At 41.7% G+C, this 18,921-nt stretch overlaps 1 protein-coding gene across 3 annotated transcripts in view; it reads left to right on the forward strand.

Annotated features, from left to right (window-relative positions):
- Positions 1–3,668: 3,668 nt before the first annotated feature.
- The window catches only part of RBMS1 (RNA binding motif single stranded interacting protein 1), a 150,730-nt gene continuing 135,477 nt past the window's right edge, over positions 3,669–18,921 (forward strand). For 2 of the 3 annotated variants that reach the window (XM_005152657.3, XM_005152658.3), the window contains exon 1: positions 3,670–4,001. In XM_005152657.3, the coding sequence (XP_005152714.1) occupies positions 3,927–4,001 (75 nt within the window). In that variant the 5' untranslated portion in view covers positions 3,670–3,926. Of the gene's footprint in view, positions 4,002–18,921 lie in introns of all 3 variants that reach the window. The other variant, XM_031052086.2, reaches the window with a different exon arrangement.

An 18,921-nucleotide genomic window follows, 5' to 3' on the forward strand; every position in this document is an offset into this window, starting at 1 on the left:
CTGTTCTATGTTGCATTTGACTTTTTCTGCCTCAGGGTAGAACTTGAAATGTTTGACTTAGTCTGTAAATCTTAAAAGGGATTTCTCTTCCAACACTCTTAAGAGTCAGTGGCTGACCATTGATTGCATTTACCTGAGTTGCCCTAAAACCCCTCTGACACAGCAGGACATACAGTGCTTCTCAGGTTTTTGCAGCAACAGCCCAGCTGTGCTCTCATCACGGTTTAATCATCCTTACCAGTTAAGAGTATAATCATTATAAAGAAGTAGTAAGTATAAAGAAAATAGAATTCAGTATTGTTCCATCCATAGTCAGGGAAATCTGGCCATGGACAAAATTATGGATTACCTTTTTCCTTAATATTGACAAAGCTGCAGTACCATTTGTAGTGGCACAATGGGCAGGGGGCATCTCTTAAAGAAGAAAAAATCTTTTTGTTACTCTTGGGTATCTACTTGCCTTCAGACCACAATTCAGTGTTTACTTTCCTTCTTAATTCTATACTTTGTGTAGTGTGTAAACGAGGGAAGCATTTTTAACCTTGTGGGTATTTAGTTATGATGGCAGAAGCTAGTACTGCCAGACAGCAAAAGCAGTTTCAATTTAAAAGTGTTTGTTTGCCCTTGCTATGAACACAGAATAAGCAATTAAAACCAAACATTTCCATCAGTATGAAAAGTTAAGAAATTAGTCATTTGGCTTAAAGTTTCTTCTGCAATGCCATCCTGTCTCTATTGCACAACTTGCCTTCATATTACTAAGCTGGCTGAATCATCAACATATTAAAAAGATACAAGCAGAAACTGCCCTGAGTGATGCTAAATTAAGATTTTTTTTTGACTAAGAATTCTTCACTGATCCATTCTTTATGCAGTAAACGCCTTCACTAGCATTTTAAAAAAACCTATATAAAACAGGCTCATATAAATGATTCCAATAAAATAATTATATTTTCTAACCTGATTTTAATACAAACTGATCACCATTTGAAAATTCTCATTAATTGTCAGTGGGATCAATGTACTGTAAAAGTTGGCAGTATTAAGCTGCAGGCTTATTTTTTAAATTCAATGATAAATATTAAACTATTCATCTTGAACTTCTGCAATATCAGCTTTGCTAAATAAATTAGAGCAGATATTCCAGTAGAAGTAGATATTTAATTAGAAAATATTCTAGTTGAAAATGGAACCAATTGGTTTCAACCTTACATTAACAGTGACACACGCCTGGGGATGAGCTTAAGCTTCTAGAGTGAAAGACCTCATTTAGGAAAGTTATAAGTCTCTGCAAGGAGAGACTGGGAAGGTACGTGGAGATCAGCTCTAGCTGTTACAGTTGTAATCAAATACTCTCTTAGCCAGATTTCTTCTTTCATCACTCTCAGGAACCCTTGTGGCAGAGTGCATTGCTGCTCCTCTTGCTGGCAGCCATTCTCAGTAACTTGACACAGCTGAGCTGGAGACTTGCAGTTGTAAGTGCTAGAATGTTATAGGCTGTATTTCGCCTCTCATTTCCTAGAGAATTTTCTTCTGGAAAATGCTTCTCTCCCCATTCACGATTGCACAACATACTTGTGACAATCAGAGTAGCTGTTTATATGAAGATGGATTCTAGGAAAATACTCTTCTGTTTCTAGCTGTCTTCAGCAGAATATGTGTTTCCTTTCAGATCTCATTCTTTCTTTCTCCTCAGAAAAATCCCCACAAAATCCATCCATCACCTACCAGTCTTCTTGCTTGCTCTGTTTTTTCTCAGAAGGAAACTAAGTGTACTAGCACCCATAACCTGTCAACTTAAGAGAGGCCAGCATCACATTCTTTGTAGTTCAACCAAGAACTTCAGACCACAGCTTCTTAAAGCAACCTACAACAGTATCATCATGTGTCTGGTCTGTAGCAACACATTTCCCTGTGAAGATCTGAAACTTCATTTCTACTATCTTTTGACCATGTGCTACCCTGGAGCCATGTTACCTTGCATTCTTCGGATATAACTGCAGCCTGGATGCTTTTTCCACTGCGTAAATGTCAGTGCAGTCAACAGAAGGCAGCTGATTTTGGCCATGGCCATTTCAGCTTTTCCAGACACGCATTCTTAACCCCCTCAAATACCTGATATTTCTGTTCTGCTCAACTTTTCTCTAACTTTAATCTTCGTCCCTCCAACAGAAAGTTACCATTGTGGACACAAAAGTATTTCCAACTCATATGCTTTTTGTGTTTGTCTGTCTTTTCCTAGTGAGTCTAGCTGTATATTAACAAAAAAACCCCAAACCCCAAACCAACCCTCACAAGCCTAGCTAAAACTCAAAAGCTCCCATGCCTCTTTCTTTGAGAAAAGGATGTCTCTGAAAGATGCAACTAGTCTTTTATATATCTGTGTGGACCATAAAGTGTGTACAAATGGCTTCCCTGCAAAAAGCATGTGAAGTAATCTGAATGGCTAGCAGGAGAGCTGCACTGGCATTTGCATAATTGTTCTTTGCTCAGCTGGAATTTGGTGGAATATCTGCAGTTACTTCTCATTGCTCTGCCTGCACCAGAGGTTCACGACTGCACAAAAGCTGCCTTTGCTATTGCGCTGGGATGCTTGTAAATCCATAAGGTTTTTTAATCTTTCTTCCCACTATTATCACATTTAGCCTGGCTGATGCCAATGCACTCAGGAGTTTGGATGGACCCCACATATATGTTTTATTAATAAAACAGTGCTGCGAGACAAAAATGGTTGTGATTCGTGTGACAAAGAAGGAGCATCTGCTTAATAGCCTTGAGAATCACTTTTTCTTTGGGTCAGAAAGAGACATTTGTCAGAAATAAACCAACTGGACAAAGTGGGTTTTTTTAACAAATAACAGTGGGTTATAGCGTGCTGCTGGTCCCTGCTTTTAACATTGGGGAAATTATCTTTCAGAGGGAAAAGACTCAAGTGAAAAAAATAAAAGTAACTACTGTCGACTAGAACTGAAACATTTCCTGTTTGAGAATTAAGTGTACTCGGCACCGCTGGCGAAAGTACAAATTGAAGGATGCACGATGGGCCAGACAGAGAATTTGGTCTGGTTTTGCGGTTGCTGTTCTCTAAACTCATTCTAGCGCTGCAGTCCCTTCTGCTCCCAGCACATAAATGGACCTTCTACCGCCAGGCAGAACCGAAGCCAAATGTAGTTGTTCGAAAATTGTATCCAGTTCTCCCCTAAAGCCTGCGCCTCACACCACTGCTCGGCAACGAGATGCACAAAGAGCAGAGGCGGTAACAAAGCGCAACCCGGTTAATTAGGTCAGAGCCGAGCCCTGTGCCGATGAGACCACTGCAGCCCTCCTCCTGCTGCCGAAAGTGGAGCCCCGCTCCGCTCCCGGCCGGGCACGGCAGGCTCCCCGGCGCTGAAGCGGCCCCTGGGCCGCGGGGCGCCGCTCGCTGCCCGCTGCAGAGAGGCTCCCCCTGCCCGCAGGGTTTGCCCGGCCGCCGGGCCCGGGCCGGGGCTCTCAACGCGGGCGCTGAGCGGGGCCAAGCGCCGCCCCTCGCCCCTCTCTCCCTCCTTCTCTGCCTCCCTCCTCCCTCCTTCCCTACGCCAGCCCTGCCCCGCCGCCTGGCACCGCCGCCGCGCCGGCCCCGAGCGCTACCAGCGCCGCCGCTCCGCCAGCCGGCCCGCCGCTGCTGCTGCTGCTGCTGCTGCTGCTGCTCGGCCCCGGCCGGGCGGGGACTTGGCAGGAACTCCCGGGGAGAGAGCGAGAGTGCCTGCCCCCGCGGCCGCCGCTCCGCTGTGGCTTTTGGGTGGAGGAGGAGGAAGGTCTGCGCTCGGCCGAGGAGCAGCAGCCGCCGCCGGAGAGGAAGAGACAGGAGGGAGAGAGAAACGGAGAGGCGGCCGGAGCCCCCCAAAGTGCCCCCCCATCCCTGCACTGCAGGCTACATTTCCAGCTTCATGGGCAAAGTGTGGAAACAGCAGATGTACCCCCAGTACACCACCTACTACTACCCCCAGTATCTGCAGGCGAAGGTAGGGTACGGCACGCCGGGCGGCGCGGCGCGACGGGTGCGAGGCTGGCCCTGCTCCAGGGCGGCTGGCCGGGGCCGAGCCCGGACCGGGGCTCCTGGGAGAGAGGCACGGCCACGGGGAGGCCGTCAGGTTGCACCGGAGGACGGAGACAGGAAAGAGCCGGCAGCCCGTTCCTGCCGCCCGCCGCCGCCCTGGGAGAGACGCCGGGCGCCCCCGGGCCGCCTTGCTCCCCGCCGGGCTCCCACCCTTTCCCTTGCTCCCGACTGTGCCGTCTCCGACCCGTCTCCTTCCCTCTCGCCTCCCCCTCCCTCCGGCGGGCCCTCCTCCTCCTCCTCCCGAGGGCTCGCAGTGTATCTCCTCCTTCCCCACCACGTCCCCGGCCACCCCACTGCAAAGCGCAGCTCGGCGAGCCCGCGGCCCCGCTCCTGCCGCCCTCCCCGGGCGCAGCGCAGCGGCCCGAACTGGGGTGGCGGGTCCAGGCCGAGAGCCGTATCGGGGTAGCGCTGACAACCCGGGGGGGGCAGGGCGGGCTGACTGCTGGGGGCGGATGGCCGTGATTCCGCTTAAATACGGACGCTGAGGAGGCTCCCGGATTCGGATGGACACGCATTGTCTGTGGAGTTTGAGCTTTGTGAGCTGCCACCTCGCAGTTTGCAAACTGGATTAAGGGTCCAGCGCCCGACGGCTAATGTTGTACAAGGGTGGCTGGCGTTTGCAGGCAAATTGGTGTTCGTAGTGCTTGTGGTGGGGGGTCCACACCTTTTCTTCTCTCCTTTCTCCTTCTGTGAGGGCAGCCAGCCCCACCGCTCAAGCAGCATCATGCTGCAAACTGGCAGATGCAGAGGTGGTTGCATCAGCTGTCTGGAACATTTAGCATAAGCCTCTCCAACCACCAGTGTCACTCCTCACAAATCAAAACAGACCCATATGAGGCTTCAATGTGTGAACTTTTCTAGGGGTTATAACCGTGGTGTGTATGTGGGGTTTGGTAGCTTGTCTTCTTTTTCCTCTTTTTTTTTGCTATTGAAGTGTCCTGCCTGTGTGACAATGACAGGACAAGATTTCCCTTCTCTTTATCTGCACCCTCATTAGGATCTTATTGTGTTCTGTGTTGCTATATTGTGAAATGTCATTTATACTGCTTGGCTTAAAACTAAATTCAGTTAGACGTGAAGTCAGCAATGAGGAGACTTTGAAATGTGCTTTCCTGTAGACAGAAATGGATAAAAATATGATGAAGGTCTTTAGGTGATTTGAAATGACAAATCTCTTAAATGTGTAATTAACATCAGGCTAAATAGCACAGTCTGTAGCCATCTAAAGATTATGTGGCAGAGTAATCACTTCAGTACTGTTTAGATGTATACTTTTAATGCATTGTTTTAAAGAAAGGTAGAGTGCCTGAAGGACAGCCTTTTGCATCACGTAGCTGTATAACTATATAAATATTCTCAATTGAAAAAAATGTCTTTGTTTAAAAGCTTGTACCTTCATGATATTGTGTGGCATTAGTAAGTAATGAACCAACTGCATAACATTGAATATATATAAAGCAATGTCACTTGGCTTTTTTGACCTGTAAATAATTGAAGAAGGAGATGAACTGTAATAGCTTACTGTAGTTATTAAAGTATGATCCTAGAAATCTATGATCCTATGAGAAAGCTTGATGGACCATCCTTTGAAAATGTTTCCTGTACAGATAATTTAATATTGATTTGTATTACAGTCAGTGACATCTTCAAAACATCTTGCAGTATTTGCTATAAAATTATACAGCCAGAAATTACATTACTGTGTTTCAGCAGAGCACACACAGCCATTTGACCTACACACATGAAATCAAATATCTGGGATCCAGTGAAAGTTCCCTGTTTCCAGAGAGATTGATTTTATAAGAGAAATAAAAGAAATAAAAGGTGGCCCCTTGGTATAGATAAAAGGAACAGTGGGTTTCAATATTCAGGTATGCAGATTTCAGTGATATAAGCAATCTTCTCACTGTTGATCCTCTTAGAACATATAGAAAAATTAATTTGATTCATACTTTTCAGCTGTTTTGTCCTTTGGGCCCTAAAAGAACCCGTTCTGCAGTACATGAGCTATTTCAGTAATTCTGGAGAAACCTTTGGGTTTTGTTAAAGACAAATGATATTAGAATTGAGTAGCTCAGTATATGGTGGGTAATGGTTATACTGGGAGATGGTTTTGAAACTAGATTTTGAAACTGGAAGTTTTGTATCCCATCTTATCCTTATTTAAATAATGATGGAAAATCTGCTGACTAATAAACTGCAAATTGATAATTAGGAGATGACAGGCATTGCCTGAAGATGTATATTTCTGTAGAGAGCTCAAAAATCCTCATTAGAAATTGCATGCATTCCTAATGGATCTTTGGGTTAAAGTGTTGATGTGGTCAACTATTTTAATTGCTGCAAAATATGGTATAGATTGTAAAAACAGATTTTGCGTTTGCCTGTTATGATCTTCACAATCTTATTCGTGAAGCATTCAAGCTGGTTCAGTCATATATTCTGGGAGGAAATACAAACATTTGCTGTGATTCAGCACCTCTGTCCCCCTAATCTTAGGGAGCTCAGCATCAAAAGAGATTAGTGAAAATACGGACTGAAATGAAACAAACAAAATAAACATTGGAAGAAGGTGTGAGGCTTTTAATATGAAAGATCATTATAGCAATGAAAATAGTTTCAAATTGAAGCATGTAAAACCTGCATTTTTGGGACTGCCACGGTTTTTACTTCAGTAAATGATATGTTTGACATATCTGTTAGATTTTTGTGTTTGCTAATGAATGTATGTTTTGGGACAGTTCCTGTATTGCAGCATTGTATGGCATGTCAGAGACCATCAAAATATTTTTCAAGTTCAATGGCTGTTTCTGAAGGTTTAGATACTTTCTTTAATAATATTTCCTTAACATTTCAACTCAGTTGTGTATCATTTCCTTCCTTAATAGTTTATTTGTAATGAAATGATTTTGTATTTCAACATTTTAGAAGACTATGTTAGTTAAGATTGTATGTGTTTTAGTAGTGCTCTAAGGCCCTTCTGATCAGGAGTAAAATCTGACTGTGCCAGGGAAAGTATTGTAACATTTAACAAGGCAGGGTACTCATAAGCAAATATAAATGTGTATGTGCATCTCTAGTCCACAGTCTGTTTGCTTTGGTCAAGGAAGAAATAGAGCTGAATTTATGTTTTAGTTTCCTTTACTAAAATATCGAATGGAATTTAGTGACATGATGCACACAATGATTTACAAATAAATTGTGATGCTAGCGGTATTACTGGATTTTCCCTTGGACAACAAGGAGATATGCAACAATATGATTAATTTTATTGATAGGCTTGTGTTTTGTAAAGGAAAGGTCTTTGTGTAAGAGAGATATAGTAGAAAATGACAACATTCCCTGCAGATAACATGGTTTATTTAAAGTGCAAGCATTTAATAGTCATAGGTCATCTTTATGTGGTATTTGAATTCTGTTCTGTTTCTTTTGTTCAGTATTGGCTAACAACCACTCAGAAGAAATGAAATCATGTGAATCTTGTTAAATTATCTTAGAGTGGGCTTCCAGCTGTATAATTTGGTAGCTGCAGAATTAGTGCCCTGGCAGCTATGAAAAGCACTAATATTTCTAGCAGTTTGTGTAGGTTTGTAGGCAGGACTGTCGACTGATGTAAACTTGCAGGCAGGTTCTATGTGTCACAAACTTCTTTCAGGCTGTTGACAGAGAATTTTAAAATGTGAACATTTAATTTTTATCCATGCCTATTGATGGCAACGGAGTAGGAAATCAGTTAGCAGGGAACTTACTGTAGGATGAAACAAAGCAGATATGGAACTTTTCATATTAAGAGATGCAGCTTAGTGTCAGTGTTTGAAGTTCACAGACTGAATGAAGAACGTTCTGGTGTAGATGTTTCTAATGCAGAAGTGGTAAGACCCTCTAATGGTTTCCTGCTAATGAAAACCTTTACTCACTGAATTCTATGCCAAGCACAGGTCTGCTACCCTTTAAAAAGTGATCCTAGCTTACAACCTGATTTCAATCAGCATATGCAATTACTAATTCTAATCAGTTTAGTTAGATTTATTCTGCATGCACTGTGACTGCAAAATCTGTGCATAGTAAAAGACGAGTTTACAGTAACACAAAGTGTGTGTTTATGAGGTCGGATAGAAATATCTTATTATAGGAAGTGGTAGTGTCCATAATTGTGATCCTGCTTGTTCTTGACTAGGCTTAGAAATCCATCAGTTACCTGATCTTGAGATCCTGTTAGCCCTTCAGCCTCTTGAATGTATTCTCTTCCATTCTGGGCAGGCTGGGATTTTATTATGCAACTTACAAAGAATTCCTTCAAAAAGTGTACCAGATTGTGAAAGTGTAAAAGAAAGAAGTGTAAAAGCTAGCAATTTCAAGAAAAGATTGAGCGTGCTGGTGGTGAGGTGATCCCTCTGGCTCTAGAAAACAATCTCAGGGGATGTAAAATATGGAGAATGTTAAATGTTCCCCAGGAAGAGTATTTTCTCTTCTTCCAACCATCCCAGTCCAAAAGTGGAAGCGCCTGTATCATACTTCAGAGAGACAAGTGACATTTTGTCACTGGTCACAGTGATTGTTTTATGTAGAGGTTCCAGCTAGCTTACTTTGTGTGGGCATCTCTATCCTTGTCGCAGTTACAGCTTCTTTTAACTTTTGATGCTTAGTTGAGGTGGCTTGGTACGAACTAGAAATATGTCCTTCAGACAGTATTTCTAGAAACTGTTGCTAGAATCATTCTTGTATATGCAAAAGGTGAAGCCTTTCTAGAAATGGGTCAAGTGAATCTCATACAAAGCTCTGCAAATGTTCATCATCCTTGCCTTTGAATTACTCCAGTTTTGAATTACCCTGTATCAGGGTCTCTCTTCAGAAGTAATGTCAGATTAGCCCCATGGGCAAATACACATTAGAAGCAGAATGTAACCAGATATGTTTTTAATAGTAGTGATTTCAGGAAGGTTTAATTCTAGATATTCCACACTGGAACCACTGCATTGTTAGGCAGGATCAAGAAGGATGTATGTTAATGTGTCACATACGTTAATGTACATCATTGTGACTGTCTGAATAACTCTGATAAAGATACAGGAAATGCAGGAACACTTCACAACATCATCTTCAAGACTGGCTTAATTCAAGACAACATGAGTTTTACCTTTGATTTCAGATGAGCAACATTTTATTTACTAGAAACTTGATTCACGCTTCTGTTATGATGACCATGCTTAATCTGGGGGTGATCTGCAATGACATGATATTCATAATCTTCACTTCGGAAGAGCAAAGGTTAGGCAGTGCGACATATAGATTGTGTGATGGGGGCTGGAATATAGGAGAAGTAGCAGTGGCATCCATAAGATTTGCAGATTTTTATTTTTCTTCTAGGGAATGTTTTAAAAAGAGTTTTTAAGATGCTGTAACTTTCCTCCCTTAATTCACTGCCTTAGAGAGCGGGATGATATATATGCACTGGAGACTGGATTCGTAAATGGCAAAGTGAAAAATATTTCTCCCACCACATTAATGGTAGAAATGGCAGGTTCTTATTAGCTTTGCAATTTCTAGAAGTTTGAAACTAAGCTCATCCCTAGAGTGCACTGTGCTCGGGGCTTAATTTGATACTGCGTGATTGGCCTCATTTAACAAATGTCAACAAAATCTTGGTCCCTCTCCTTGATTCAGTAGTAACTTTACTGCTGATGTATGAGTCAGATTCCAAGTCTGATAGTCTTATGGGACTGACTTTCCGAAAAGTTATAAACCAATATATGACTTGAAAAAGGCTCGAAAAACTTATTTAGTGCTGTTTTCCTTTTGTGTTTGATGGTTAACCCCCCCTCTGGGTACCTGGCATGCTCCAAAACCATGTCTATGAACTTTATATCCAGTAGGTAGGCAACAACTGTAAGAGACCAGAATGTCTGATGTGTACTGGTGTATTTTCTAGCTTTGCCTTCAACACAAGCTCCCAAGGCAGTCATGAAAGGTGTGCAATAAGCTTGTGGGGGGAGAAGTCAATTTTATTTGAATAAAATAGTTCTTTAAAGTATGTTTTCTTTCTCGGCTCAGCTGTTACCCTTGGTAATGAGTGTAGTTTCTTCTCATTACTTTTAAACCAGAGCTGAGCATGCTGTTTAGAATCTAACCTTCTTTGTAACATGAACCCTGTGCTTCACAATACTTTGCTTCTAGTTAGCACATAAAGCTTCAGGTGTCAAGGATGAAATCTCCTGAGAGTAAATTTGTGAGCTTCCACTTAGTGTTGAAGGATCAAGGAAGAGATAGGCAAAAACATTGAAATTTTCCAATGGAGAATGACGTGTACCAAAGCATGGTTTTCTAAGTCTACTTTTCTATAAACAATACCTTTCATAAACTTATCTATTTGGGATATACATCAAACCCCCACCTGGTATACATTTTTTAAGTTGCCCAGCAGTTTGAGCTGTCAGTGTGGATAGTAGGTACATCTGTCTTACTCAGAAAGGTAATTGATGCTACTAATCTAGTGCTCCTAATGAAGGACAATTGATTGTGATAGCAAGTTTGAACAAAGGTGTAGTAATAGTCTGGAAAATACAGCTTGATACAGTTACAGATTTAAGTTTCAGTCTTCCAAGTTGTCATAATCAAGAACGAATAGCAGTGGTTTAAAGAATAAATTGTTTTTCATTAAGTTATGCTTTTGGTGTAAGAAATAGTCCTTTGAAGATACTTGCTCAGATTTAGCCAAAAATATGCCACAAATTATATATTCATTTTTGTTGTATTGTATGGACTTTCTATGACCTGTGCAAAGTACTGATCACATCTATTTCAGCTGGAAAATCACCTGCTTTGTTGAAGAAGTGAGAAGTGTTGCACAAACATGCTGATAAAAATCTGTTCGTCTGAGTTCAATTAATTTCAGTCCAAACACAAGCACACAACAGGTTCAGGTCATACTTATTGTAGCTAATAGGTGATAATTAATTATCTGACTTCATGATTCTCTTAGTCTTCCTCAGCTGAAAATACTGAGTCCTGCATTTAAATGTAATTCCATTAAGTTCTAGCTGAATTACATGATCTCAGAATCGAGGAAGATGAAGAGCTTGGACATGAGCATAATCAGGTACTGTGGTTCACTTGTTTCTTGGTAGTTTTTGAAGCCACAGTGCTCTGTTCATGATGTGAGACCATAAGAATACACAGTCTTAACTGCTCTGACGTAAAGCAAACATTGCAAAACACATCAGAGCAAAATTTCTGAAATCTCAGCATACACCTCAGGCTGGTGAAAAGTGTTTCAGAGTCATTCCAGGGAGATAAACAGAGCTTGTTGATGCAAAATGCATCCTGGAATGTTCTGTGTGGCTTTTGTGCACTGAGAGGAAAGTATTGATCTGCTGTAGAGAGGTAGAGTGAATGGGCTCCACTTTGTGGGTTTTGCTGCAGGTTAAGAACTGAATTCCCTTGCTTGTCTCTTGGCAACACATAATTCCTATAGCAGTTTATAGGCTGTGGTAGTATCTGTGACCTCTTCTATCCCTCAGGCCATAGCTACATAATCACTTTAATTTTACATAACTATGTACAGCAGCCAAAAAGGGCCATCTTGTCTTTCCCCATTGCCCCTCAGCAACTCGTTCCTGTCCCTTGCCCTGTGCTGGCACTAGCATTCGTATGATCAGTCAGTGAGCTGAATCAAGAAACCAGTCTTGGCTGAAAATGAACCCCAAAACCCCAACTGCAATACATTTTTATAGTGGAACAACTGAGCTGTATTGAGAGTTTGACATGCATAGCTATGGGTAAAGCTGTCTCTGAGAGAAGTACACCCTCTTGGGTCTCACTTTTGTACAACAATATGGTGGGGCTTAACTTGTCTAAGTAAAAGGCTTTCCAAGTCCTTGGCCAAATGGGCCAAAGATCCAACCCAAAGGAAGATACAACAGAGCTCTTAGGTTACCAAAAGCTGTTGGTTGCATATATGTGCAGATAACTGCTAGCATAATTTTTCTGTGACTTTATTTTCTTTCCCTGTTTTGTTTTAGATGTTGGTGCACGAAGTGTTTAAAACCCACTTGAGTCTCTCTTTCATTCTTACAACCAATAAGCATGGAAGAGAGTGTGAAGTAAATTGCTGAGAGGGCTTAAGTTAGGTATAGGCCTGGGAGGAAAGAAAGAATCAAATGTAAATGTGACTTCTAGTGGCCTTGTAGCGTAGTGTTACATCTAACTTTCCATTTTCAGCACAGTGCAACATTGATATTTTATTTCATTCTGGGGAGAGAGGGGAGAAGGCTGGCACTTCAAATTAGCAGCAGCTGCAGAATTAACACAAGGGTGTTACTGACTCATTTGGAAAAGTACTAGCTAAAACAGTCTGTCTCCTAGAAAAAACATTTAAGAAGGGGTTATGATACAAACTTCGAATTTCATGTAAAGTGGCTGTGACCTTCTGGTTTCCTCTGGATAGCTTTTCTGATTAGCGACCATTTGATTGTGACAACTGCCTGTTAAGGGGAGAAGAATACATGGGGACATTTTAGAGGGGGAAGCATCTCTGTTAACAGGGTCGGACTCCAGAATGCGTCTTACTTGTTTTGACCCAACCAGTCAGCCAAATATTCAGATTCTTATTGTTCCAGGTAGAAGGAAAAAATGGTGATACTTAGTTGCTTCTTTGATACAGCTGAATTATTGACAAGGAGCAGTTTCCCTGAACACAGAGATCTTGAATAATAGAAGCAGTTTCTTAGTCCCAAATTCCTTTTCCCTATTCACTATTCTCTCTGCTTATGCCTTTTATGAGGATTTTATCCCCAGTATGCTTAGTTTGTTCTCTGCTCTTTCCATATCTGTACTTTGTGTGAGTTTTTTCCCCTCCTCTGATGAATATGTGTATTTCCCTGTTTTATCCCCAGGTCCTTACAAATGGCTTTATTTAACTTTAAGAATAGAAGGCTAAGGGGAGATCTGATTGATGTGTAAATCTATTGAATGAGAATGTATAGACAAGGTGGAGCCAGACACTTCTTGGAGGTGCACCAGAATAGGTTCACAAGATAATTCCAGCTGGAAGGGACTTTAGGAGCATTCTAATCCAACTTTGTGCTCAAAGCAAGGTCATCTAGAAGATCAGACCAGGTTGCTCAGGGCCTTAGCCAGTCTGGGTCTTGAAAGCCTCCAAGGGTGGAGGCGCACAGTCTGTCTGCACAACCTGTTCCAGTGCTGGCTGTCCTCATGGTGGTTGTCTTTTTTTATCTCCTTATTTCCAGTTTGAAGCTCTCTTGTTTCAGTTTATGCTCATTGACTCATTGTCACACCATGTACCACTGTAAGAAACTGGCTCCTTCTCCCTGATAACCTCCTTAAAGGTTTCCATTCTACAAATGGAAAGCTGCTAGTAAGTCCCACCAAAGCCTTCTCCAAACTGAAGAAGCCCAGTTCCTTCAGCTTTTCACAGAGCGTGTGATCCAGCCCCCAGCCATCTTGGTGTTCCTCCACTGAACTTACTCCAGCTTATTAATGACTTCTTTTACTGGAGGCCCAAAGCTGCATGTAGTATTCTGCATGCGGTCTATTAAATATGGGGATACACACTTCCCTCACCAAATACAGCCCAGGAGGCACACCTTACTGCCAGAGCATGCTGATGGCTCATACTCCGCTTGCTATCTGCCATAACTCCCCACGGCTGTTCCAGCAGAGCTGTTCCCAGCCAGTCAGTTCCCAGCCTATGTCATTGCAAGGGACTATTCCTTTCCAGGTGTGGAACTTCGCACTTCTCTGATACGAGTATGTTGAACGTGCAGTCCCAGGATAGACTCTTTTAGTGCTCCCCTTGGTGCTGGTCTCCAGGTAAAGTATAACCCATTATTGTGTGGCCATCCTGTTAGTTTCATTCCAGTCTAGTCCACTTGTCCAGACTATCATGTCTTTACCTTGGGTCCAATAATGTAGTGGGACACAAAGCCCTTGCTAAAATCAATGTGAATGACATTCACTGCTCTTCCCTTGTCTACAGATGCACTAGTTTTGTCCCAGGAGGGAATAGGCAGTAGGATGCAACACAGTGGGCACAAGTTGTGACCTGAGAAAGTTGTAATTAGATGTGCGGATTTATAAATTTTTTTTCCCATAAGGGTGGCCAAGAGTGTGGACAGGTGCCAAGAGAGGGTCTGGAATCTCTTGGAGAGAGACAAAACACAACTGGACAAGGTCCTGAACAACCTGGTCTAGTTGAACCTGCTCCAAGAGGGAAGTTGTACTAGATGACCTCCAGACATCCTTTCCAAACTACTGTGTGATTCTGTGAGGGAGGCCCTGAAATAACTGCTACTATTCCTTCTGTGTTTCATCATTGTATGCTGTGATAAGGTATTTGGAAAGGAAGGGTATTCATGGAATTCCCTTTTCCTATTTAATAGAACATGCATTCTACAAACATGCAAATGATATTTCAGTAATCTCTCCATCATGCAAATTCCCTTATCCCATTTTAGCAAATATCTTCTTTAAGCTGCTTGAAATGTGAAGTTTAGGTTTGTCTGTTCATTTCTCCTGGCAGAACATCATAGTGCTACAAGACTATGCTGTAAATCATGACAAACATGTATATATTCTCGTACCAAACCACTCTTTAGACTGACATTTCTTGCTCCTGCATCAAATCTGCATTTGTTGATAAGTGTTTGTCTTGGACATGGATTAAAAATGAAATAAAACAATAACCCCAAATTTAATCTTGTTTCTTTCCAAGTAGACATTATTCAGAAGAATAGCAGAGTACTGAGGAAGACAGTGTTCTGACTTTCTAGTAGTAAAAATGGGAAGAATTAACATGATACTGTTGCTCTTCACTGACAGTTCTGCTTCAAGTGACTTTTATTCCAAATTACTGTAAATCCATCAGCTGCAGAAGCTATGGATATATGAAGGGCCTCCAAACCCACCCACCCAGCTTCTTTAGCCTGCTCTGCTTTTATTAGCACTTCTTTCCAGTGTCTTTTATATACTCACTCCCACATCTTTTCTAAGGATTTTCAATGGCAGGTATAATAATAGGAAGCTCTCATGTTCTCAAACCCTCAAGTTAATCTTAAAGATGCTGTTTCTATTAGATCTTAAAAAAACACCAAGCAATAAAAAAGTCATGGCTGTAGTTGTCAGCCAGATTGATGATGAGGAAAAATCCAGAGGACGACCACGAGGATGATCAGGGGACTGGAGCACCTCCTGTATGAAGACAGGCTGAGAAAGTTGGGGCTGTTCAGCCTGGAGAAAAGAAGGCTGCGTGGAGACCTCATAGCAGCCTTCCAATATCTGAAGAGAGGCTATAAGGATGCTGGGGAAGGACACTTCATTAGGGACTGTAGTGATAGGACAAGGTGTAATGGGTTAAAACTTGGGGGAAGTTTAGATTGGATATAAGGAAGAAATTCTTTACTGTTAGGGTGGTGAGGCACTGGAATGGGTTGCCCAAGGAAGTTGTGAATATTTCATCCCTGGCGGTGTTCAAGGCCAGGTTAAGTAGAGCTTTGGGTGACATGGTTTAGTGTGAGGTTTCCCTGCCCATGGCAGGGGGTTGGAACTGGATGATCTTAAGGTCCTTTCCAACCCTAACTATTCTATGATTCTATAATGTAAACCCCACCAAATGGTCAGTTCATTTTTGCACTGTTAACTGAATCGTGATCATGGCTCTTCATCAATTCTGAAAACTGGATTTCTTGTTAAGTGCCAGAATATATATTTAGGGATCTAAGACAGGGTTAAGCTGGCCTTAAGATGACTTCCTGGTGGTCAGAAGGTTGCAGAGACAGCAGTGTTATCACTCCAAATCATTATCACAGAGCAGAAATTACCTAATTGAAGACTTCTTTATTTGCTTCTTTATCCTAGAGTGTTTACCTTGATGGTGACAGCTGTTTGAACATAAATAAAAGTGAAGAGTTCCACGAAAAGATAGGATTTGGAAGAAATGAAGAGGTATTTGTGGACTGGGGGTGTTTCTGCACTTATTGGTTTTAAATGCTATTCTTGGACTTTTACTTAGTTGAGGGCCTGAGACTAGGGAGGAGTGTTCTCCAGCATCTAAGAAACTAAGTAGCCATGCATCTTTCTGGGAGAAGTAACAAAAAAAACCCAGCCCATGGTTAAAAATGACAGAAGAATAACAGAATTTTTCTCTGCATATTGCCCCCGAAAGAGGCAGAAAAACAACTATGCATATTTTATATCTGCTACCACTTTCTGTCTTTTAAAACCCCAAGTGGAATTTTATGTCAGATGAATAATTGAATAATGAACAAATGAATAATAAATCCTTTTTTTTTTTTTTTTTAACTCATATAATGGGTCATTTTCAATGCTCACACTCTATTCCACTCTGTCAAGGTTAGTATAGCTGGCTCCTCTTCTAATGATGTTTATATGAAGTTTAGAAATGCATGTATATTGGACAACAGAACTCTTGGCATTTCCATAGCACACCTTTTTAGGAACAGGGATTTATCTGAGTGTTGTCTTCTAAACTGTGTTCTAGCTTTCTCACTGGTGGAAAGTGTGCTGCATCTCACCTGATTGCTTTTGTCATCCAGAGAGGATGCTGCAGATCCCTGTGCTCTGGTGGTGGTTGCTAATACTTGAATATACACACATTTGTAAGATGTGTTGGACCTGCAGTTTAGTTTAGATTGACCTGCCAGTTGTTACAAAATATTCACTGTTGGTTCAGTTTCCAGTTCCTTGTTATTGTTATTCATTGATTCTTAACAGTGTGGTGTCTACTCTGCAGGATAGCCTGTGCTTCAAGTAACCTAGATATTGGGCAGTCGGGTGAAGGATGTATGTATGTGCATTATTTATAAAGTATCCTGGGTTGCTGTCCGTACAATGAAGGCATTCCTGTGTAAAGTGGGCACTAGCTGTGATTTTTATTCATAAATTAAGAACTTAGTCTTTCTCTTGACACTGACACTGAGCTCCATGTGTTCTCTAATTTATATGGCCATAGAACCTAGGCTGTGCAGGAAAATCATGCACCAGAATCTTACTTCCATTTTATCCCAAGAAATCATAAACATTAATTTTCACATTTGTTTCATTACAGCTCCCCTTTTTTTCAGTTGCAATGAGCTGCAAAATCTCCAGGCCATACCATGCTATTGTTCATGCCAGCCTATACCTTTAAAGCGGGATTCAGGAGCCATTTGCTCTGGATCCTTTGGGGACAGCAGAAAGTAGGCTCACTGGCATCAAGGGTTCTGTACAATTCTGAGCAACTCTGGCTTGCCTAATGACTGGAGGATGTCAGGAGACAGAGCTGGGACTTCTGGGAGCAGAAAGCTGAGAGCCACATCTGGGAATGACAAATATTTTACAGTTTTAGTGAGAATCTTTTGATAATTGATACTTATAGGAATAGCATCTAGAAAAGAGGAAAGGAAAGCATGGCTCAGGATACCAATGTGGAAACAACACAGAAGTAGTCTGGCCTGTGTATTTTCATATGATCTTGGCTTCACTGAAATGATAGACACCTCTGGAAGAACTACCTGCTGTTAGTCCTTACTTCTACACTGAGACCTGTTGCAGCTGGCCCTGGGAGCAGTGGGTTTGCAGAGAAGGCAGGTGGTTCCACAGGGAGGATCCTCTTTGCTTTCTTTGCCCTTCCTGGCATGGAGCTTATCTCTGAAAGTGGGTTAAATAGGTTCCTAAAAGCTGGCTGTAGGCCTGTCTCTTGAGCCTTGTGTTGTCATTTGAGATAGGAAAAGAGGAAAAGATAAGTGAAAAATACAAAGCTGGACACAGGGAAAATGTAAGGAAAACTAATTTTGAAAATTGGAAATTGCTGTAGAAAACAGATAAGGGAGAAGAATAAGAGAGAAAGGAGCAGGGGGGAGAAAAAGCACAGTTGAGTGGAGAGGCTGTGGCATGTGTGCCAGAGTATGGCACAAGAACACGCCTCCAGCTGCCAGGCCATCCATGGGGAGTTGCATCTCCAACAAAGGAGACTGAAGGCAGTATTCTGCGAGAACTCAGTTAGGGGATTGCTAAAGTTCACCAAGAATTAAAGGTTATTTTTGCAAAAACAAAGGAGAGTTCTGGGGAACAGACAGGCAAGTCCTCTGGGAAAAGCCTTTTTTTGTATAGATTGTGAGAGGACAAAAGGTACTTGTGGGGCAAATTTGGCAGTTGTCTTTGCCTTGTAACTGGTACAGCCATATTGTGATACTGTAGATAAAGTTTCAGAGGTAAACTCCTCAGAATTTAAGACTTCACCATTTCTTTTTATTTCTTATGGATTTCGTATCTGTTTTCTTGTTACACTGAAACAAGAGTAAGTGCAGGGGCTTCCTGAACGCCATCTTAAGTAACATGATGATGATGTTGCTATTCTTTTTGATATCTTATATGTTCAGAAACTCATTTATCCCAATAGATCTGGTATGAATCTGATCCAAGAAAATATACAGTATAGCAAAGACTAAATGGAGTTAGCATCTACTTGGCAGCCAGAACGTCATTATTGGCAAAAGTGGCTAAGCAGTGAAAAAAAAATAATGAGAAGACATCCATCTCAATATAAAAAATTAGAAGAGTATGCATGAAAAATAGACTTCAGTTGACATTATACAGTGTATCAGCCAGAGTGAAACTCTGAGTGAATTCATAGCAACATGTTTTCCTGTCTTTTAAGTTTTACACATACAGAGGCATGCTTTCTTATATGGAAGTCTTCCTAATTCATTTGTGCTGTTTGTACAATGCCAGAACACTTATGTATCCAAGCACGCTATTCTGGTCAAGTGTTAATCAACTCAGAGACTAGGGTCAGTCCTAGCAGCCTGAGC

The sequence above is a fragment of the Melopsittacus undulatus genome, chromosome 8, assembly GCF_012275295.1.
Source record: "Melopsittacus undulatus isolate bMelUnd1 chromosome 8, bMelUnd1.mat.Z, whole genome shotgun sequence".
Taxonomy (NCBI): Eukaryota; Metazoa; Chordata; class Aves; order Psittaciformes; family Psittaculidae; genus Melopsittacus; species Melopsittacus undulatus.